This window comes from Anomaloglossus baeobatrachus, chromosome 4 (genome assembly GCF_048569485.1).
Source record: "Anomaloglossus baeobatrachus isolate aAnoBae1 chromosome 4, aAnoBae1.hap1, whole genome shotgun sequence".
NCBI lineage: Eukaryota > Metazoa > Chordata > Amphibia > Anura > Aromobatidae > Anomaloglossus > Anomaloglossus baeobatrachus.
Genome location: NC_134356.1, coordinates 224,246,974 through 224,271,237, shown reverse-complemented (window position 1 = coordinate 224,271,237; position 24,264 = coordinate 224,246,974). Strand labels below are relative to the sequence as shown.

The 24,264-nt window shown below is 41.8% G+C and overlaps 1 protein-coding gene and 1 long non-coding RNA gene across 2 annotated transcripts in view; one reads left to right on the top strand and one right to left on the bottom strand.

The window, feature by feature from the left end:
* Positions 1–22,526, top strand: part of LOC142303385 (sodium-coupled monocarboxylate transporter 1-like) — a 99,752-nt gene extending 77,226 nt beyond the window's left edge. Inside the window, exons 10-15 of the mRNA XM_075344691.1 lie at positions 1,448–1,515; positions 14,500–14,586; positions 14,767–14,987; positions 15,169–15,272; positions 18,567–18,649; positions 19,968–22,526. Coding sequence (XP_075200806.1) covers positions 1,448–1,515; positions 14,500–14,586; positions 14,767–14,987; positions 15,169–15,272; positions 18,567–18,649; positions 19,968–20,069 — 665 coding nt within the window. The 3' untranslated portion in view covers positions 20,070–22,526. The remainder of the gene's footprint in view (positions 1–1,447; positions 1,516–14,499; positions 14,587–14,766; positions 14,988–15,168; positions 15,273–18,566; positions 18,650–19,967) is intronic.
* On the bottom strand, positions 18,235–23,882 carry LOC142303386 (uncharacterized). The gene is made up of 3 exons (XR_012753013.1): positions 23,245–23,882; positions 20,327–20,482; positions 18,235–18,335 (listed from the first exon to the last, which is right to left on the bottom strand). It is a non-coding gene; the product is annotated as an uncharacterized LOC142303386 (long non-coding RNA).
* Positions 23,883–24,264: the final 382 nt, after the last annotated feature.

Here is a 24,264-nt window from a genome sequence, read left to right as displayed (position 1 = left end):
TGTGTACTCCAGCTACGTGTGCAGGGAGCCGGCACTGACAGCGTGAGAGCGGCGGACGCTAGTAACTAAGGTAAATATCAGATAACCAAGGAAAGGGCTTCTTGGTTACCTGATGTTTACTGTGGTTACAGCTTACCGCAGGCCGCCAGACGCCGGCTCCTGCTCCCTGCTCGCTTCAGTTCGACGCTCTCTCGCTGTCACACACAGCGATGTGTGCTTCACAGCGGGAGAGCAACGTCCAAAAAATTAAGCAGGACATTCAGCAATGACCGGCGACCTCACAACAGGGGCCAGGTCATTGCTGGATGTCACACACAGCGACAGCAACGGGACGTTGCTGCTACGTCACAGAAAATGGTGACTTAGCAGCGACGTCGTTGTCGTCGTCGCTATGTGTGACGCCACCTTTATAGATAAGTGCTATTCATTGTGATTGTATGTGATGCGCATTGCTGCAATAATACCATTGACATTATTAAGCCCCATAAACAATAGACTAATGTTGGCCAAAGTCACCAAAATTGAAGTGTACGGTTGACAGTCTAACAATTGATTGTATAGGGAGTTGAGGTTTTGGCATGTCCGATTTTTGATTGTCAATCCTTTTATGCTCCTGGAGATAAGCCACTGACAGATATCGCTGGCAGTAGCTCTCAGACAGGGAACATAGGAGTGCACATCCAAATGTTTGCTGCTGTGTATGGGAGCGACAGCTGAGATGGCTGTTGGCCGAATGATCGGCCAAACCATTGTTCATCCAACAGTCATGTAATGAGTTTCCCAGATTTTACAGAAAGTGAGATAACGTTTTCAGAATAGAACTGCAGGTACTCATAATTTCTTTTCCAACTATTCTCCCGAATATGTCAAACAGCCTGAAGGAGGCTTCATCAGAGAAAATAACTTTATAAGAAGTACAGAGACTGGACTGCAGAGGACAAGGGTGCAGTTATTTTCTCTGATGAAGCCGCTTCAGACTATTTGGGACATCTTTAATCTTCTGTTCTTGTTTAGAATTGAATCTATTTCTTTTTTTTTCTTTTTTTTTTTTTTTAAAAAAAGGAATCTATGTACTGATGTCCAAGAGGGGTATACAATTGCAAAAAAATCCTCATTTTTTAATTTATAAAAAAAAAAATGCTATTCCACAAATTAAAAACAGCTACTCAAACACATTAAAAAGAATATGGTGGGTGAATCCAAGAGAATGCAATAAAACATAGACACATTGTACACAGATATCATCCATAGAATGGCATGAAAAAAGCAGTGAAGTGCAAGAGAGTATATTATGTCGAATTCTAATAAATACCAAAGACCAAGAATGAGTCAAAACTGTGAATCATAAAGACTACATTGTAAAATGGTAATGGATATGATCATAACAAAAAAGTGAGATTGTTAAGTGGACATTTTACCAATGGCTTTTTTTCCTATGTTTTTTTAGGTGCCTTTTATGGAATACTATGTATAGCAATGTCAGCAATTGCCTCCTATATGGGAAGTGTGATTCAGGTAAAGTAACCTATTAAAACAATCAGCTATCAAAGCTATCAAAGAAATATGCATTTTCTATATACATATTTTTGAAGAGGATAAACACTGTAAAAGGAGTTGTTTGAGCCATACAAAAAACAGCAAGGGAGTCTAATATGCGGAATCCTAACAGTGTGAATTGTACTCAGTGCTAGGATTCCACCCTGGTTCATCATCATATGCCATTGGTGTACTAGTGATCACGTGCTGACTGCTTTATTTTTTCTTCTTCTTTGACTTAAGAATGGTTTTGAGGTGGCCACTGGTCCTGTCTCAGGCAGACTCCTGCTTTATGTCCCCCCCCTCCTCTTGTACTTCCCTTTCATCCCCATTATCTCTCCCTTGAATTTTTTTTCTCTCTCTATCCTCTCCCCGTTTCCAATCTGCCAGGTCTTTGTCCTTCTTTCTCTGTTCCTCTGAGTGACCTGGATCTTCCTAGTTAAGTCGTAAAATTGGGTTGATGTGGAGGGACCATAGCGTTGTTTATTCATTACGCAATTGTTCAGAAGATGCCATTTTTTGTAATATTGGTTGTAATTTGTATGTTGTTGGATTGGCCTATCTCCATGTCTGCTGCTAAATAAAGAATTAAAAAAAAAAGAATGGTGTGCACTATACACACTGTAAAGATTCTGCATATTAGGCCTAAGCCACACGGCCAAAAAATCGGTGCGAGTGGAGTGCGATAAAACATTGCATTCCACTCGGACCAATTCTAGCCTGTGTGTCAGCACACATGAGCGATTATTTTCTCAGCCCTAATCGGACCGAGAAAACAATCGCAGCATGGTGCGACTGTAATGCGAGACTCATTTACCTCACACCCATTCAAGTGAATGGGGCGAGAGAAAAATCGCACTGCACTCGCAGTACACCGGTGTACCACGAGTGCAGTGCAAGAATGGCAATAACCGGCTACGGAGGAGAGGGGGAGATAAATTCCTCCCTCTCCTCCTCCGTGCCAGCCCGCCCCTCCACAGCACTGGCCCGTCCCTCCTGAGAGCCGGCCTGCCCCCCGCAGCTGAGGTCCGCTCGCACAGTCGGACCTCAGTAGCAGGGACACTCGCATGACACTCTGCTCCTGCTGTGCTGCCAGCGCGAGCCGAGTGTCATGCGAGCATCCCACTAGTGCCACGTGTGGCCCTGGCCTTAGACACCCTCTCTATTTTTCAGTTATCCCAGAAAGCCCCTTTACAAAATTAAATTCATCAGCGGTAGTTTTCTAAACCTGAAAGTGCTCTTTTCATCACAGGGATTCCATCAACATGAGGTATTTAATTTGGGGGATGGCTATTGCACCACACAAAAACAAAAATTTGAAAAATCTGTGTCCTCATACTCATTTAACACTAGAACTACTGAGGTAGTCATTTTGACTACTTTGCACCATGTATTTCTATATAGGTGTCACGAGTCCAGTAGTTCTATTGTTAAACTTTATTAACTACATACTTTTCACCAGTCGGATGTGTCGAATCACATCCCTGTCTCAGTTTAGGCACGTTTTTATATGCATGATATGTTATTGGCATGTGTCATTTTTGGAGGCTGAACTATTTTTTTTTACCTAATGAGTAAAGTTTGTGTTTTAGGCACATACATTTCTTTAGTGACATCTATAATTCAGCATTCCTCTATCTGGGCTTTTGTATGAATGCCCTTATAAAACACATTAATGTATTATTCCTCTAAATTATATTCCTCTTAAAGTATATAAACCTCATTGTATTAGCCAGATTAAATGGTTGTAGATTCACTTAGCCAATAATAATTTAATATCTAATTAATTAATATTTTTTATTAATACATATTTTAATTAATAATTATTTATTATTAAAATAAACACATAATTGTATTCACTTGGCCAATAATAATGTAATAACTAATTAATAAATAATTATTTCATTGTTTAATAATTATTTATTAATTAGAAATTCTTAAATAAAATTGATAATTTAATTAAATTGGCCAATAATAATTTAATTTAATAACTTAATGGCAAGTAAAAAAAAAATATGCTGGACAATAAAACTTGCCATTCAACACATAACCACTGGTTATTCACACCCCTGAATTTGTAACCACTGGGTTTAAAAATAATTTTACATTTAAATTTAACATTGTCTTAGCATTGTGCGACATAAATATCCTGAGGAAGGATTAGTGTGTGATCACTGTTTGATCAGTAATCTACTGTATTTATGAGGAGAACGTTACCCTTGATTCTCACTGCCCTACCCCAAACTCTCATAAGTGATTGATGGCTGCCATTTATCTACATCTGTATGTGAAGTTCATACTGTGAGTCTATATTTGTGCATTTTCAGCTGACATGTCCCTTTTAGATGCAGGATTTAAATGGGCGGTTCTTCAAACTGGCTTTCACAGAAAACATTTGTAAAACACTTTTGAAAAGTCACCATTTTTTTTGTCCAACACCAAATTGAAGAAGTTCCTCTAATATGGTTGGAGACAATGAAGGACCAGTTTTGGCTAAAGGCCGCTTTACACGCTGCGATATCGGTACCGATATCGCTAGCGTGGGTACCCGCCCCCATCTGTTGTGCGACACGGGCAAATCGCTGCCCGTGCCGCACAACATCGCCCAGACCCGTCACACTACTTACCTGCCCGGCGACGTCGCTGTGACCGGCGAACCGCCTCCTTTCTAAGGGGGCAGTTCGTTCAGCGTCACAGCGACGTCACAGATGCGTCACTAAACCGCCGCCCAATAGAAGCGGAGGGGCGGAGATGAGCGGGACGTAACATCCCGCCCACCTCCTTCCTTCCGCATAGCGGATGGGAGGCAGGTAAGGAGAGGTTCCTCACTCCTGCGGCGTCACACGGAGCGATGTGTGCTGCCGCAGGAACGAGGAACAACTTTGTTACTGCTGCAGTAACAATTTTTGAGAATGGACCCCCATGTCACCGATGAGCGATTTTGCATGTTTTTGCAACAATGCAAAATCGCTCATAGGTGTCATACGCAACGGCATCGCTAATGCGGCCGGATGTGCGTCACCAATTCCGTGACCCCAACGAGTTCGCATTAGCGATGTCGCAGCATGTAAAGCCCCCTTTAGTCTACCCATCAAATTCAACAAAACGTTTGGAATTTCGTACTTCGGAGATTCTACTACAATTTCTGACTGTAGTATCATTTCTGGCAAGGTGCATGTGTCGCGGGCGGATGAGGGAACGCTGCGCTCATCCACTGCTCAGGTCCGGCTGCTGCTGCTGCTGCTCGGTGGTGGCTCGAGCGGTGGGCCGGATCCCGGGGACTCGAGCGGCGTTTCTCGCCCGTGAGTGAAAGGGGGTGGTTTGGGTTTAGGGATATTGTCCGTGACGCCACCCACGGTTGTGGTGAGATTGGTGACACCACCGCTGCTCTGGATGGGGGATCCCGGGAGCGATGACAGGGAGCAGCTTGGATGTTGGTTCTCCCCTCCGTGGGTAGGGGGGTTGGTTGTCCCGGGGCCTGGTGAGGGGTTAGGTAGGAATGGCAGGCGGGTTATGGGGCCTGGTGAGATGCAGGGTCGCGGGGGCAGCGCTGTGCCACACGGCACGGTGGTACTCACTCAGCCAATGATGAATGCAAAGTCTCCGGTAAAACAAACGGCTGGATGGACGGGTCCCACAGACGGCTGCGTTGTTTCTCCTCCCGGCAGGTTGATGGTGACTGCCTTTCCCTGCACCTGTGTTGTGTGACGGTTCCAATGGCTTCCCACCGGTAACCCGCTCCCCAGCTTGGATGGAGGCTGAGGGAGCCCCTTTTGCCCGCAGGCTCTGGCCCTGGAAACTGTAGCCTTGGCGGTGACTGTGTTTCCCTTTTCGGTTTGAGCTGTCGCCTTCAATCGGGACTTGAGTGCTGGGAAACCCCAGAGGTTCCCTTCGCTAACGGATTTGACAAATTCAATGGCGACTCCTAGCCTTGTCGGGGTCCGTAAGCCCTGCCGGATGGTGCTGGCTTCTCTTTGCTCGCCGATCCGGTACCGCCGGGCCACCGCCCGTCCACGGTCCTTATGGTTTGGTCCAATAGGCCTCTCCTGCAGATGGTCACCACCATCTGCCAACCTTGCTGTTCCGTCCGGGCCACACACCCGGACCACCTTCAGGCTGCTCCACTACCACTTTACGTCCTCTCACTTTCATTACTCAACTCAGAACTCCTTCCTTTTCCCGCCTCCAGGACTGTGAACTCTTTGGTGGGCGGGACCAACCACCTGGCCCACCCCCTGGTGTGGACATCAGCCCCTGGAGGAAGGCAACAAGGATTTTGTGTTTGGCTTCGATGTGCCTAACCGGGGTGTGGGGTGTGTTGGTGTAGTTCTGTGACAACCTGGCTTGTCCAGGGCGCCACACATGCCTCTAAGAAGATGTGCCAAATTATTCCATAGTGCGTTACATACATCTGAAACACTGTCCCCATTGGGATTCATAATCTAAATTCCCTATCTTTGGAGTGTAAGAGGAGATCAGGGTGGATACCCAGACAAACATGGGAAGAACATACAAACTCCTTGCAGATGTTGTCCTTGGTGGGAGTTGAACCCAGGAGCCCAGCGCTGTAAGACTGCAGGTTAACCATTGAGTCACCAAGCCAGCCATCTGAATACTTTTAGCAAAATCTCAGCTATCACTGTCATACACAACACATTTTACAATTAGAATGTTTAACCAGAAAATTGTTTGTGTATATGTGTCACCCATGGAAGGGGGTACTCGGTCCCAGGCAGTAACAAATAGGAATGTCACTTTGGTGGCCGTTGCCCGGTCCCAAGCCCTGGGCCCCTTTTGTTAATGGGGGTATGTACAGGGGAGATAAGAGTTTTTTCTCATGTGACACCACCTGCTGGTTGCGGTTAAGGATGGAGAACCGCTGCTGCTGAATGTGGGTACTCCCAGGGCTGGTGGTAGTGGCAGCTGTGATGGTAGGCCCTCCATAGGTAGGGCTGTGCCTGGGAGATGTAATGGGGGCAATAATGGAGACCACACCAGGTTGTCTTTAATAGTCTCTACTCACTGTGAACCCAGGTGTTGCTGGTTCAGGTCCCTTGTTGTACCAGTGCCAATGTAGTGACCCAGGTTGCTCTGTCCCCGGCACTCTCAGTTGATTGGGTCCACGTCGTGGAGCGTTTGAGGGCCCCGACTGTCCCTTTTGGGGTACAGTCTACTCCGTACGGCGGGGAGGTAAGTGTCCAAACCCCGATCCTAGTTTACTGCTGATGCACCTGAATTATTTGGTTCGGTGAAGTCTGTGAAGGTGTCCTCACCGGGCAGGTATTTGCCAAACAGTCTAAAACTTGCGCTTGACCTAAGGCCCTGTGCCCTGTTCGCGTTCCGGTCCCAACAGTATCTCCGGTACCCATCCTGGCGACCTCTCTCCTGTGCCCCCGGGGTCACCGTTACACAGACCCAGCTCAGGCACGTCCGCACACCTCTCCTGTGTTCTACGCAACTCCTCACTACTGACTAACTGACTGACCCCTCCCACCAGGCTGGCTAAACCCAGGGACTCGTTCCCATGGCGACCAACCCCTTACATGGTTAACCCTCTATGCCCAGTGTGGAGTGGCCAACTAGGATTTTGGTTGTGTTTTGATGGACACGGCACTGGTACTCCAGGTCCCAGGGGGTAGGTCCTGCATCCCCAAGAGGATGCAGTTCCCTGTAGTGCCCTGAGGGTCCCAGGGGTGCTACATATACATCGTGTGTGCACATGCCCTAACACGGGAGCAGATTGGCTTTAACACACTTATTTTCCATGTAATTGATAATATAAAACCACTCTCACAATACATTATTATGTAAGGATCAATAAATATTTAGTGACAGCCCCAAGGAAAACACTGTCCATAGTCTATGATCAAAGTCTGGATTCTATTAGAAATCTATTTTATATGGAAGTTGCTAACAATCAGTCTCTGTATCCAGCTTCATGAGGCAACACCTGTATTTATATAGAGGAATACTTGTCACTTTTGTAAGTTATATCAGGCCACGGTCACCAATTGTGATAACAGCAAAATGTTTAAAAGTGGATTACGTCCAACAAGGAAGAGAAGTGTAAATAAAAGCCTCATACAGTTCTTTCCTGTTGGATCTGATTCTGTTAAAAAAAAAAGCAGTAAAGGTTGGTGGCAGCAAATATTCCCAGGTCTTCAAACATATTTAGAGTTTTTAACATTTTGTTAGTGTCACTGACTTCCATGCCAATAGTCCATTGCTATGTGTGTTGTCTGTGATTGCACTGCAGTGCATTGGCAGGATAGGGCGGTCACAGACAGGTCATATACTATCACACTAACTGAAAAAAATCAGATATTTGTCACTAAATAAAACACAGAAACATAGGACTGATATTTAACACGTGCTCATATAGCGACTCGGCATCTCATGGAATATTGATTTTTATTTAATTTTTAGAAAACAGACGTCCATTAGTAACTATATATTATAATTCTCGTTCAAATGATTCTTCTTAGGTTTTGTAGTTAACAAATCTTGAAATCATGCGTTAGAAAATTTTAGGACATATAGATAGTAATATCAAGGTTAAGAAAATGCACATATTTTGACCCTCCAGTTTGTTAGTGTTGATACATCAAGCAGTATATTTTGTTTGCCAAATCAATTGCTTATGAATTAACTTTTTGCAAAACATAACTAAACAACAAATAAAATTAACAACTTCCTGACATGGATTCCGCAGACAGTCCAGCAAATTTGCGAGATCAAAAACATATAATTCTATTGAATGTTAGATCAGGGAGATATCAAAGACTAGAGCTTCAAGCCTGTAATTATTAGTGAGCTTGTATTTCTAGAATATACAGTGCTGGCCAAAAGTATTGGCACCCCTGCAATTCTGTCAGATTATATATATATATATATATATACATATATATATATATATATATATATATATATATATATATACACACATACATGTATATATATATATATATAATAACAAAAGTAGAGCTTTTTGGGAAAAGCCATCAACATAGAATTTACAGGGAAATAAAGAGGCATTCAAAGAAAATAACACGGTCCCTACAGTCAAACATGGCAGAGGTTCCCTGATGTTTTGGGGTTGCTTTGCTGCCTCTGGCACTGGACTGCTTGACCGTGTGCATGGCATTATGAAGTCTGAAGACTACCAACAAATTTTGCAGCATAATGTAGGGCCCAGTGTGAGAAAGCTGGGTCTCCCTCAGAGGTTATGGGTCTTCCAGCAGGACAATGACCCAAAACACACTTCAAAAAGCACTAGAATATGGTTTGATAGAAAGCACTGGAGACTACTAAAGTGGCCAGCAATGAGTCCAGACCTGAACCCCATAGAACACCTGTGGAGAGATCTCAAAATGGAGAGTTTGGAGAAGGCACCCTTCAAATCTCAGGGACCTGGAGCAGTTTGCCAAAGAAGAATTGTCTAAAATTCCAGCAGACCATTGTAAGAAACTCATTGGTGGCTACCGGAAGTGGTTGTTTGCAGTTATTTTGGCTAAAGTTTGTGCAACTAAGTATTAGGCTAAGGGTGCCAATACTTTTGTCTGGCCCATTTTTGGAGTTTTGTGTGAAATGATCAATGATTTGGTTTTTGTTTCATTCTCTTTTGTGTTTTTTTTTCATTGCAAGCAAAATAAATGAAGATAATAATACCAAAGAATTTGCGATTGCAATCATTTTCAAGAAGAAACTAAGTATTATCTGACAGAATTGCAGGGGTGCCAATACTTTTGGCCAGCACTGTAGTTAGTGTTTCCTTAACGTCAGTTGGGCTCGGCATCTCAAGAGTTTGACATAGGGAGAAAGCTCCCTCTGTATCTGCCCTGAAGTGCCAAGGCAAGGTGTCGATGGGCTGGTGTGGCAATTGGAGGAGTAGCAGTGTCTTCCAGGTCTCCCATATACACATTTCAGTTAGATCCTGCTAGGATCCATAGGCTGTCAGTCAGTTTAGTACATCAGTAGTACATACACCATGCAATGTATTACAAAAGCGATAAAAGGATCACGTTATTATTTGCGGGACTAATAAACATTGTAAAAACACGTTTTATATGCTTTTAAAGAGAACCTGTAACCAGGTCAAAAATGGGCAAACTGATCAAATGCCCAGTAGGGGCCCAATCGTCAACAGTCTAGCTTCCAATGTAGAGACTGCTTGAGGACCTTTGGTGACATAACGATCGCGTGACTGTGATGTCACCACATGTCATGTACGCTGCGGGACTTCACGACTTTTGGTGACTCCATGATTATGTGACTGGTCATGTGACCGTGATGTTTCTGTACATGGATGAGTCTTTGTCTGTAAAGAATGAATGAGCTCCTGGTGGTATATATTAACCCCTTCTCAACAGCCACTGTACATATGTGGCACAAGTCAGAAGCGAGTCTATGTAACGGGCTCACGGGGTGAACTCTCCTCATACTCAGTAGGTACTGGCTTGGTATTAATCGTTAACCTGTTAATCCAACAAAGTTAGGAGAATCCAGCTCTTCAGGTGAGAAAGACTTGAGGCTTATTTCAACATGCAGGCAAAACAGATATTATGACCAGCGCTACGCGTTTCAGGTGAAAAGAATCACCCTTAATCATGATTAAGGGTGATTCTTTTCACCTGAAGTCTTTCTCACCTGAAGAGCTAGATTCTCCTTACTTTGTTGGATTATTTTGGGTTGTGGCAGTGCCTGTCCATGCTCCAGGGAAGAGGCTAAAAGGAGTGGGTTCATACACAGTGAGTTGAATATCATACATATGGACTTGTTAACCTATTAAACCTATTACTGCAGCGGAATTTAAGACGCACCACCATGGGGCGCACAATTTTAAGCAGCTATCGGTGCACACATGACGTGATTGCAGATGCTGATGGGTTTGTCTGACAGCAAGGGATCTGCTGAAGATTTCTGTGCTTGTCGTAGCAGCGCTCCTTTGAAACCTGTCGGGCTTCAACATAGACTGCTGTGGCATTGCTGTATACAGCACAAGTGATCAGATGATCACAGCTTCAAGTCCCCTGAGGGCAGTATTAAGAACAGTAAAAAGTAAAAAAAAAATGGTTTAAAAAAAATGAAAAATTAAAAATATATAAAAGTTCAAATCACCGGCTCTTTAGCCCCATTAAAATAGATGAAAAAAAATAAAAAAATACATGTGGTATTACCATGTTCAGAAAAGTCCAGTCTATCAAAATACAAAAATAATTAATCTGATTTAGTGAATACTGTAAGCAAAAAATTAAAGAATGCCAAAATTACGTTTCTTTGGTCGCTGCAGTACCACAAAAAAATGCTGTAACAAGTGATCAAAAATCAATTAAATTACACAGCTCCATCAACTGAAAAAAAAAAGTTATGGGTCTTGAAAAATAATATCTCCTCACATTTTGTGAGGGGCAAATTTTTTTTAATTTTTATTCACCTCTAAAATAATGAAAAAACTGGACATGTTTAGGATCACTGTAATCAGGCTGATTAGGAAAAGTATATTGTGAGGTAATTTTTACCACAAAATGTACACCATAAAAACAATTCCCAAAAAGAACACGTCAGAATTGTGTTTTTTTTCACAATTTCGCCATCTTTTTGGGAATTTTTTCCCTGTTCTCCAGTAAACTATATGGTAAAATGAATGATGTAATTCAAAAGTACAACTTGTCCAACAAAAAACAAGCCCTCACATGTCTATATGGACAGAAAAATAAAAAAGTTATGGCTCCGGATAGAAGGGGAGGAAAAAACAAAAACAGAAATAGGCCCGGGCTTGAAGGGGGTAATCAAGATATTAGACTGTACGGACTACTAAGTACAGTGCCTTGCGAAAGTATTTGGCCCCCTTGAATTTTTCAACCCTTTCTCACATTTCAGGCTTCAAACATAAAGATAAAAATTTTAATGTTATGTTGAAGAATCAACAACAAGTGGGACACATTTGTGAAATGGAACGAAAGATATTGCTTATTTTAAACTTTTTAAAAAATAAATAACTGAAAATTGGGGTGTGCAATATTATTCGTCCCCTTTAAGTTAATACTTTGTAGCACCACCTTTTGCTGTGATTACAGCTGCAAGTCACCTGGGGTATGTCTCTATCAGTTTTGCACATCGAGAGACTGAAATTCTTGCCCATTCTTTCATTGCTAACAGCTGGAGCTGAGTGAGGATGGATGGAGAGCGTTTGTGAACAGCAGATTTCAGCTCTTTCCACAGATTCTCGATTGGATTCAGGTCTGGACTTTGACTTGGCCATTCTAACACCTGGATACGTTTATTTGTGAGCCATTCCATTGCAGATTCTGCTTTATGTTTGGGATCATTGTCTTGTTGTAAGACAAATCTCCGTCCCAGTCTCAGGTCTTTTGCAGACTCAAACAGGTTTTCTTCAAGAATAGTCTTCTATTTGGCTCCTTCTATCTTCTCATCAATTTTAACCATCTTCTCTTTCCCTGCTGAAGAAAAGCAGGCCCAAACCATGATGCTGCCACCACCATGTTTGACAGTGGGGAGGGTGTGTTCAGTGTGATGAGCTGTGTTGCTTTTACACCAAACATATCGTTTGGCATTGTGCCCAAATAGTTTGATTTTGGTTTCGTCTGACCAGAGCACCTTCTTTTGAGAAATGCCTTTCTTCTTGTTACTCTTCCATAAAGGCCAGATTTGTGCAGTGTACGACTGATTGTTGTCCTATGGACAGACTCTCCCACCTCAGCTGTAGATTTCTGCAGTTCATCCAGAGTGATCATGGGCCTCTTGGCTGCATCTCTGATCAGTCTTCTCCTTGTTTGAGATGACAGTTTGGATGGACGGCCGGGTTTTGGTAGATTTGCAGTGGTATGATACTCCTTCCATTTCAATATGATCACTTCCACAGTGCTCCTTGGAATGTTTAAAGTTTTGAAAATATTTTTGTAACCAAATCCAGCTTTATACATCTCCACAACAGTATCACAGACCTGCCTGTTGTTCCTTGGTCTTCATGATGCTATCTGAGCTTTAAACAGAACACTGAGACTATCACAGAGCAGGTGCATTTATATGGAGACTTGATTACATACAGGTGGCTTATATTTATCATCATCAGTCATTTAGGACAACATTGGATCATTCAGAGATCCTCAATGAACTTCTGGAGTGAGTTTGCTGTACTGAAAGTAAAGGGGATGAATAATATTGCACGCCCCAATTTTCAGTTATTTATTTTTTCAAAAAATTTATAATAAGCAATAAATTTCGTTCAACTTCACAATTGTGTCCCACTTGTTGTTGATTCTTCACCATAACATTAAAATTTGTATCTTTATATTTGAAGCCTGAAATGTGGGTGAAGGTTGTAAAATTCAAGGAGGCCGAATATACAAGGCAATGTATATATATATATGTGACTGTATGTATGTGCTTTTTATATGCATGTGTCTGTGAGAAAGATGCTCTGTGTATACATATGTGTGTGTCTTATATAATGTTCTAATTTTCCGAGATAATGACTTTTGGGTTTTCATTATGACTGTAAGCCATAATCATCATTAAAGGGAATCTATCAACAGATTTGGTGACTATAAGCTGCGGCCACCACCAGTGGGCTCTTATATACTGCATTCTAACATACTGTATGTAAAAGCCCAGGCTGCTATGTTGAATGTAAGAATCCCTTTTAACTAACTCACCTAAATGGGCGGTGTGGTGCAGACTGGTTGGATGAGTGTCTCCATTCTCCGGGTTCGACGCCTCCTCTTTCGGCCATCTTTGTCCTCCTTCTTTTGAAGCCTGGGTGCATGACGCGTCCTATGTCATCCACACTAGCCGGCATTGAGGTCTTGCGCATGCGCACTACAATACTTTGATCTCCCCTGCTCAGGGCAGATCAAAGTGCGCCTGCACAGGATCTCAATGCCGGCCTGTATGCATGACGTAGTACGCGTCGTGGACCCAGGCTTCAGAAGAAGGAGGACAAAGATGGCCGAAAAAGGAGGCGCCGGACCCAGAGAACAGAGACACCCATCCGACCAGCCTGCACCACACCACCCCTTAAGTGAGTATTATAAAGTGATTTTTACGTTCTACACAGCGGCCTGGGCTCTTATATACACCATGTTAGAATGCTGTATATAAGAGAACAGTGGTGGTTGCTGCAGCTTCACTCTCTCAAATCTGGTGACAGGTTCCCTTTAACAGAAATAAACACTTGAACTAGATCGCTCTGTTTGTAATGACTCTATATATGTGTTTCTCTTTTAGTATTGAATTACTGAAATAAATTAACTTTTTGATGATTTTTCATGATTTAATTTATTGACATGCACATGTATATGCCCCCCATTCTGGGCCAATCCTGGTATATATGTTCCCTGCTTGGCCTCTGTTCTTTAATGCATAAAAAAAAATATTATATTCACCTTCTCCCACTCCCCTGCTATGTGACGTCCTCTTCTGCATGACATCACTGTTATGTGCCATGAGTGTCTTGCAAGCTGATGTCAGCTGCTGGCTGCTGCTTTGCTGGCAGAGTATATTGCAGTGCAGGGACCTGGTGGGTCTCTGTGCTGCAATACATTTCAGCTGATTGTGCATCCACGGATGAACATCCAGCTGAAATAGTGATTGGGGGCCCTCTTCCTGGGGGACCCAGTCATGATCACACCCTCTGAGACCGCAATTCTGCTTAAAGATCCAGCTAGTGAGTACCGTATCTCTTTGCATTACAGATTTTACTTGTTCAATATTCACTTTCATGCTGAGCACCACCAGCTGAATACTACAAACCTGTTATTAGGACTGTCTGTACCTTAGCTGATGTCATGATGGTAGTGCTGATATTATGTATAAATGAAATGTTGAAATCCGCTATAGTCAATGAAATAATAAGGGTAATAAACAGATAGTAAAACCACAGCAAGGTAATGTTACGATAATAACTTGTGCAATAAAAATAATAGTGTGTTTTCTTTGCAATAGGCTGCATTATCTATATTTGCTATGGTTGGAGGTCCCCTTCTTGGATTATTTTCCTTAGGAATGTTTTTACCTTTCTGCAATCCATTGGTAAGTATTCTTTAAAGAAAACTCTGGTTCCTAAATGTTCAAAAGAAGCAAATATTATTCTACTTAAGTTTATACATCTGCTTTACTTCACCAGTGGCAAAAAGAAGGCGATAAGGAATAGCTTACTCTAGTTGTCACATAGACCTATCACACTCATTAACCCTAAATTTTCATGTACAGGGAGCCATTGTGGGGCTGCTTTTCGGATTTGCTATGTCTTTATGGGCCGGAATAGGAGCTCAGATCTACCCCCCACTGCCTGAAAGAAGTAGACCTCTACCATTGTCGACTGCCACTTGTGATTTTGGTGATACAGGGAACATTACAGTGAACATCACGACTGTTACGGAAATGACAGTAACAATGATTGTCTCAGCAGCACAAGAACAAGCCAGTGACAGGTGAGACAGTTAGATATACTGTAGACCTGTAAATTCTTGCATTTGCTTCAATTTTTATAATTAAGAACAACATTGCTTTTAACAAATTAGAATTCATTTATAGGTAATATAACTGCCCATTAAATATAATTATAGCGCCTATAAAGTAAATTTATTCTGTCCACTTTCTTTACCTTTTTAGGCCACTGCTTGCTGATTACTGGTATTCTTTATCGTACTTATACTTCAGCATTTTGGGGACACTTGTGACTGTAGCGGTAGGCATAATTGTTAGTCTTTTGTCAGGTATGTATTAAATTGGTATTTTTGGTAATTTTAGGACATTGAATTCAAAGTAAACCAAAAACAATATCCTACAACAGTCTAAAGCTGTATATATGCATATTATAAGTGCTCTGAATACACAATTTCAACAACACTTCAATACAGTGGAAAGTAGTCAGTGTACAGCCTGTATAACAGTGTAAATTTGGTGCTCTCTAACTAACCCAACACACAGCCATTAATGTCTAAACCGCTGTCAACAAAGGTGAGTACACCCTTAAGGGAAAATGGCCAAATTAGCCATCTTCCCTCCCTGGTGTCATGTCATTCATTAGTGTTACAAGGTCTCAGGTGTGAATGGGGAGCAGATTGTTAAATTTGGTGTTATTGCTCACACACTCTCTCATACTGGTCACTGGAAGTTCTACATGGCACCTCATGGGAAAGAATTCTCTGAGGATCTGAAAAAAAGAATTGCTGCTCTGCATACAGATTGCCTAGGTTATAAGAACATTACCAACAATCTGAAACTGAGCCACAGCACAGTGGCTAAGACCATATAGCAGTTTAACAAGACAGGTCAACCAAATAAGTTGAGTGCACATGCTCAGTGTCATATCCAAAGATTGACGTTTCAAAATACATGCATGAGAGCTCCCAGCATTGCTGCTGAGGTTAAAGATAAAGGGTCAGCCTGTCAGTGCTCAGACCGTACACTGCACACTGCAGCACATTGGTCTGCATGGCTGTCATCCGAGAATGAAACCTCTTCTAAAGATCAGTTACTAGAAAGCCTGTAAACAGTTTGCTGAAGACAAGAAGACAAAGGTCATGGATTTCTTGAACCATGCAATGTGGTCTAATCAGACCAAAATAAACTTATTTGATCCAGATGGTGTCAAGCGGGTGTGGCAGCAACCAGGTGAGGAGTACAAAGTCTTGCCTACAGTCAAGCCTGATGGTGGCAGTGTCACGGTTTGGGGCTGCATGAGTGCTACAGGCTGTGGGGAGCTACAGTTCATTGAAGGAACCATGAATGCCAACATGTACTGTGACATGCTGAAACAGAGCATGATCCCCCTCCTTTCATATTTCAACATGATAAACACACCTCCTAGACGACCATTGTCTCTCTAAAGAAAGAGAGGGTAAAGGGCTGAACTGGCTAAGCATGTCTCCAGACCTAAATGCTATTGAGCATCTGTGGGGTATCCTCAAATGGAAGAAAGGGAGAGCAAGGTCTCTAGCATCTACCATCTCCGTGATGTCATCAAAGAGGAGTGGAAAAGGATTCCAGTGGCTCCTGTGAATCTGTAGTGACCTCTATGCCCAAGAGAGTTAAAGCAGTGCTTGAAGATATTGGTGATCACACAAAATATTGACATTTTGGGCACAATTTGGCCATTTTCATTCAGGAGTGTATTCACATTTGTTACTAGAGTTTAGACATTAATGACTGTGTGTTGAGTTACTTAGAGGACACAAAACGTGAAATACCAGCATCCACAGAAATAAGTTAAAAAATCACGTTTATTGATCCAAAGAAAAATTAACATCTATAGACTCAGGCCAATCTAAGCGTTTTGAGTGTATAACCCTCTTAATCATGATAAGAGCGTTATAAGCTCAAAATGCTTAGACTGGCCTGTGTCTATGGATTTTAATTTTTCTTTGGATCAATAAACGTGATGTTTTAACTTATTTCTGTGGATGCTGGTATTTCACTTTTTAGATCACTGTTGCTCAGGAACCGGCCTGCTATCCCATGCATCGTACCTTACCAAGGCATCCATCTACAGTCTTCAAGACTAGTGAGCTGAATGCTATTTTTTTCCATGTATTATATTTAGAGTGCACATCAAACTTACACTGTTATACAATCTGTACAATGACTACTTTATATTGTATCAAAGTGTCATGTCTTCAGTGTTGTCCCATGAAAAGATATAAAAAATTTTTTTACAAAAATGTGAGGGGTGTAATCACTTTTGTGATATACAGTAAATGGTATATTTGTCTAGAACATTTCAAGATACCAATGAGTTTCTTAGAACATTTGGGTAGTCATATAGTTTGGTCATCTTTTAGACACTAATCTAATTGGCACCAATTCCATTTTCTCAATATTCCCCTATGCCCTCCAACCCAGCAGCAGTCACATGTGTATGCCTAAATTCTCTGCCTAACCAACCCTAATGATATTTACTAAAACCAATGTTTAAAAAAAGCATTTATAAAGATGTTAATTAGACCTTTGACTAGTCAATGGGGCATCAGTTTCCCAGACTAGTCTGCCCTCTTTCCATACTATCACACCTCTGTGGGTGCGATTACAAGATGTTCAAGATTCGGCATCTTTGGAACTCCTGGAAACCTTGTGTATGAGCACAGATCATTTAGGCAACTTCAGTGAACTTTTGAAGCTGGGTGTACATGTCCTAGCTTCAGAGAGGCAGAGAGTGCATGATCGGATGTGCAGAGGCTGTTCTTCCAGTCATGCACAATGTGCCTCTCTGCAACTGGTTCATTGAAGCTCCGTAGATGAGCCGCGTACATGCTGAAGATTTCCAGGAGCTGCGATGATACCGCCTTGTGGAAATCATGTCATCATGCACACATGGGTGTGATAATATGGAAAGAGGGCTGACAAGTCTGGGAAACTGACTTCGACTAGTCAAAGGCCTAATTAGCATCTTTATGAATGCTTTTTTTAAACATTGATTTTAGTAAATAGCATTATACAGGGCTGGGTAGGCAGGGAATTTTGGCATACACAGGTGAATGCTGCTGGGTTGGAGGGCAATAAGGGACCTGACAGGTTCTCTTTAATAAAAGAAGAGAACTGTGCAAAATGATATCTGTTATTGGACTTGCTTCTATTATGAAAAATAAATAATATAGTAAAACGGGGAATTAGATGAAACAGAGCAGTCTGTTGCAATATGTTAACAAATCCATTATCAACTAATATTAGTGTGGTAAGCATTTTATTATAATTAGATGGCACCACAAAGTTCCGACCAAGTGTTCCTATCTTTCTGCCAAGACTTAAGTACTTGCATCAATGTCTTGCACAATATTTACCTACAAGGAGGATAAAAAAGAAAATATTAACACTTATGAACATTAAGTACTAATTGAATATATGATTTCAAGGGGTTTCTAGTGCTACTTAAAATGTGACGTGGTTGAGTTAATGCAGAGATAGATATTAGGCAATGGGTAATTCCACAGCCTCATGATGAATGGACCTTGTGTTGCTATACATATGAATATAAACTGCAATGCCCTAAAATCTGTACATATATTTTATAGGGGGATGGAAACAGAATATAAATCGTGACTATCTCTATGGAAGACAGGACAGTGTACTTGGCATGTTATGCAAAACCGACAGGGTAAGGAGAAATTCAAGTATTTTAGTCTGTAAAAGCTATGAATAGTAGATACATCATTATTCCGGCTGTAACTATTCCGTCTGCACTTCCCAAAAATACTCAAAAATAGACCTTGATTCAATATTGTAAAGTAACATCAACAAATATGCTAATATGCCATTGAATCATCCAGATCTTGTGGAATAGACTTGCCATTCTAATATTCCTTGTTGTTTACATAATCTTTATATAATACTTAACATTGAAGAAATTGATCAAAAATGACATCTACTCTGATTCAAAGTCCAGGCTCCATTGCTGACTTGTCCCTCCAAACGTGTATCTCCCTTATAAAATGTTGCTGCCATTTTGAAGCACTAAATAAAGTTCTTGTCATGATTCACTCCTGGCTCAGTTGCAGCTGAGCCTTTTTTTTAGTTTCACTTCTGATACAGGTCACGTTAGGAGTTAATCCTTCCTGCCTCATTCTGGAGGTCAGGCTGCTTTATTAGGGCACTGTTTCTCTGGGACTACGCCAGTGATATTCATGAGTGACCTGTTGTCTGCCCTGCCCCCCGCCTGACCTCCGTGTTCACCTGACCTGTTGGTAACCTCCTCTGTTCTCGGTTTATGTCTTGTCAGTGTCTCTCCCGCTGTCTCCCTTCAGCTCCCTGCTCGTCTGTCTCCCTGTTCGTTCCTCATCTGTTTACCTTGATTCTGTTCTCTTCTTCCCATTCTCCCTCACTTCTGAGTTCTGATTTCCCGGCTACTGACTATTTGCTTCCCTCTGACTACATTTACACTTTTCCCCTGTGTATTTACAAGACCTCATGTTATGACACGGATTTCTGACGATTCTACTGCCATCTGGTGGGCTTGACTAGTATTACCTCTGCTAGGGAATTCTCTGCTCATACGTTTTCTCCACTCTAATGCCCCCTAGTGGTTTACCAGCTAACTACCTTCTCAGATAGTTTCAGGAATCCTCTCAGTCCCACATTACTGCGCTGTACTGCTATTCTACATCTTAGAGTACAGCGTGACAGTTCTATTTTTGAGTATTCTGGGGTATGTATTGTATGCTCCGTTATTATAGGTATTAGCTAATATTATTATTACACCTACTAAATATTGGGATAGGATCTTGAAGTTGGGAATACCGCTTTAAGCCTCCATTGTTTTGTATTATGCAAATATTGCTCCAAAGTAGCACATTTGATATTACCAAAAAACATGTAAAACCTATTTTCTGATTCATTTATCTTTTGAAATCATTAAATCATATTAATGTAATTATGTATAGCCATCATATAATCATATTTGTTTCGTTCTTGTACAGGCTGACAAAATTGAAGATGTAACCTGGAAACCATATCCCAGAGAAGGACATGACAATCCCACCTTCCAACAGGATGACATTACTTTATCGGAAAGGACATGAAGACCAATATCTGGAGCCTGCCAGATTTCTGCACACCGTGTTTCTCATTTGCACTGAACACATATAGGTTAATCTGCTTTACAAATCCTAGAACTTGTTATGTAACATTGAAACATATTTTTGTGTATTCGGAGCTTGGGAACTTGGACAAGTTGACTCTTGTATGTATAAATGCATCATAAACAACTTCATAGAGATTTCCCAGGCCCATGATATCTGACAGCAGATGACAATTATAAGAGTATTAGTCAAATTACCAATGCTCTGCGGCTCCCATGCTGATGCTTCACTCAATCAGCCTCCCCCACAAACACGCTATGAAAGTGGGGGCACAGGAGGATTTGTAATGTGAGCTTTACACACTCCTCGGGTGATTTTATACCATTGTTCACTTTTGTATTGAACTAATGAATCTGGAAAAACAAACAAATACATAATGCCATAATATAAACAAGGTAATATTGAATATTGAATGGGTTGTATCCAGGCTCAGACTGGCCCACTGGTGAATAGGTGAATCCCCCGGGGGGCCTTTATGAAGGAGTGGACTCATTTCCGCTTATACAAAGTAGTAATTCGAACAATACACTTAATTCACTATGTACAGACAAAGGTCATTCCATAATTCATTTAAATGGAATCTGTCATCAGGTTTTTGCATCATCATCATCATCTGAGAGCAGCATAATATAAAAATAGAGACCCTGAGTCCCATGATGTATTACTTAGATTACAGGGTGCAGCAGTTGTGACACAATCAGAGTTCTTAGATGTAGCATATAACAGTACTCAGAACGATAACCCCACCAACACCACGGTTCTCTATGTATATAGTCTATTGACAGCGAGCTGCTTATCAGAGTAGATGGAATGGTCAGTCTAGCAGGTGCATGAGACCTAAGGCCCAGTCACACACAACGACTTACCAGCGATCCCAAAAACGATGCGCCCTGATAGGGATCGCAGGTAAGTCGCTGGGAGGTCGCAGGTGAGATGTCACACAGTCAGACCTTACCAGCGATCAGGAACAATACAGGTCGCAGTAGCGACCTGTATAACAATCTCAGCAGTCACTGTGACCCTGTCACACAGTGTCAAACACAGCGATGTGTCTTGCACAGCAGGACATCGCCTTTGAAGAAAATGGCCTGGACCATTTGGTAACGACTAGAGATCTCACAGCAGGGGCCTGATCGCTGGTAGATGTCACACATAACGGGATCGCTAACGGGATCACTACTGCGTCACGAAAACCGTGACTCAGCTGCAATCTCGCTAGCGATCTCATTATGTGTGACGGTATCTCTAGTCTTGGACAGTGATAATCTTCTGGTGATAAAACCTTCATTGTAAGTAAACGACAGCACACGCCTATCATTGACATCACTGAAATCAGTGTTTAAATCCCTACACCATGCTGTTCTCAGATTACATAGTAAAAATTGCTGACAGATTCCCTTTAAGAGGGGATAGCAGTATACCAAAAAGTAGATCCACAGCAATCAAACAAATTAGCTGGACCAAATGGGATATGGAAAAAAAAAGACAAGCTTAAAACATAACTTTTACTGTATATGCGGATAAAAGTGAACAGTGGCTCACAAGATTAAAACCAAGGTAGCAAAGATCCAACAATGTGGACCAACAATGGGCTAAAAATACGTAGGCCCAAATACAGACTGCCTCAGTTGGTGTACAGCAGTGGGAGATAAATCACACAGTACATATATAATGATAGCCCTAACTGAGGCAAAAACTAGGCACACAGTATAGTATATTAGTTTCACAACCCCATTCAGGGGAGAATATAAACTTGTGTGTCACAGGCAGATGCTCCGGTAACCATGGGAACCGTAACAAATAATAAATCCCACATTAAGTGGGAACGGTCTTACCAGGTCCGGGGATCATACACGGGCATTAATAATTAATAATTGGCTTTGCTGCCAATTCAAATTGTCAAAATTCAGAAGCCCAATATACCCTAGCAAGCAGGAAGTCAGGAGGCAGAGGAGCAGTGTGCTCCTGAAGATACCATCGTTAAAAAAGGGTTAGCGTTAAAATCCCTAATATTATCTATTCTCTGGTGATTATAAAGAGTGTGTCTGATGGAATTTTCAACATTTACATTCAAGGTTATGATAAAAGGTAGACAAAGGATGGATGTAATTTTCCTGAAAAAGGAATCAGTGTTCTCTGAAATGCGTTGAAAATAAATAAACTTTCTACATTCCTGGATGTCTTTATCATTGACAGTGCAGTATTAACCCTGTCTTTTACACACACCATCCTCTTGAAACGCATAGAGAATAAACAATTTGTCCCATCTTGCCTATTATCTTGGATTTCTTGGTTCACCAGCAGCACAAACTACTACTTCTATCCTTCCACTACTTGGACTTAAAGGGGTGGTTCACCCATGTTCATCATTGGCCACAATAATATTATTTTGAGAAACAAGGTTTCTCTCAAATACCTTGTGTTGCCAATAGTCCCTGTGAGTGACGCTATTGCAGTCCGCTCTTCCCCTGACCCCTGGCTCCATGACCTCGGGGATCCGGTGATGTCATGTCAACTTCCTTCTCACCTAACATCACCGCAGCCGGCCCCAGTCTCCGTAAGTGACTCGGCTGTGGGCAGAGTTTCCGCGCTCATCACAGCCCAGCGTCACAGCACAGCACCTCCCTGGTCCCTCCTCTTAAGTTGCAGAGCGCAACGGTGAAACTCCGCCCATAGCCCAGTGACTCATGGAGACTGGGTCGGCCACGGTGATGTCAGGTGAGCAGGAAGTTGACGTGACATCACCGGATCCCCGAGGTCACGGAGCCCGGGGGTCAGGCGATGGGGAAGGGAGGACTGCAATAGCGCTGCTCACAGGCATTATTGGCAACACAAGGTATTTGAGAGAAACCTTGTTTCTCAACATAATATCGTTGTGGCCAATAATAAATATGGGTGAACCACTTCTTTAACGGCGGGATCTCAAGGCCAAAGAGTACTGCAGCAAGTGTCCTACCTTACATCCTCAGTTGTGAGTTTAACAACTCAAAGAGTTGAGCAGCTCCTTATTTCTCACCTTACTGGTATCCACTGGATAAGACCCTATTGCTTTGTGTGTCCCCTTGTATATCTAGAACACAAATATAGAGAGCAGTCCTGCACCACTGAATGATACCTTGAGGAATCGCACGTGCGCTAGGAGTGTAGCTCCAACGTGGAATGTCTCTCGGATGCGGGGTGCCCATCCATGAATAGGGGATAATCCAAGCAACTCCAGAAAGGGAAACAGACCGCACTCATCCGCTATGCCGAAATCCTTTTAATAATGAAATAGAGATAGAGAGACAGGCGCAATATGAGAAGCATCCGTGGATAGATTTAGGATAGATATTTAGAACTGCTCACCTTTGCAGGTTGTGCGCCCCCGCACAACTCCAGTGAAAGCGTGTTAGTCCGGGGTATTCCTCCGTTCTGATTGCAGTGTCCAAGCTTATTGAATCCAGACTTATGGTATCGTTGTCGGCTCCTGAACTCCACCGGCACCTTGGGATTCAGGTTTTCCTCCACGATCCTCTAGTTCCCAGCTGGATTCTATAATGGGTTGGCAGGTCCTTTGCAGCTACTACCGAAATCCCAGGTAGTGAGTGGGTATATGGAAAAGAGTTCTTTCGGTCTGGTGTAGCGCATAAGGAACCACTTGTTGATATTAAATGTTGTACTTTATTAATTATAAGCTCCTATTAATACAACACGTTTCAGCAGACAATATGCTTTCATCAGGTATAACAGGAGCAGTGTTTAAAACTTCTTATATAGATTAAAAAACCAAAAGGGTGGACCTTTTGGGTGTGCCGCTCTTGGAACATTAGAATTTTAACCCTTAAACCCCCTGATAGCTGGAGCTCGTATCAGGGTAATGTATTAGGAATTCCACTAAAAGATATATTATTAAAATAAATAATATACTATTAAAAACATACTATTTTCCAAATGTATTATAAATAAACTATGATGGAGTTGAATAAACTGTATAGTTACTTTTACTATGGCTGATTTTATATATATTAATGTTATACGTATATCTCTGTATCTGTATATATAGATTTTAAACGACAATGAATATAAAAATATGTATAAATATTTATAAAATGTATTAAAATTTATGTTTATAAAAAAAAAATTACTATTAATAAAA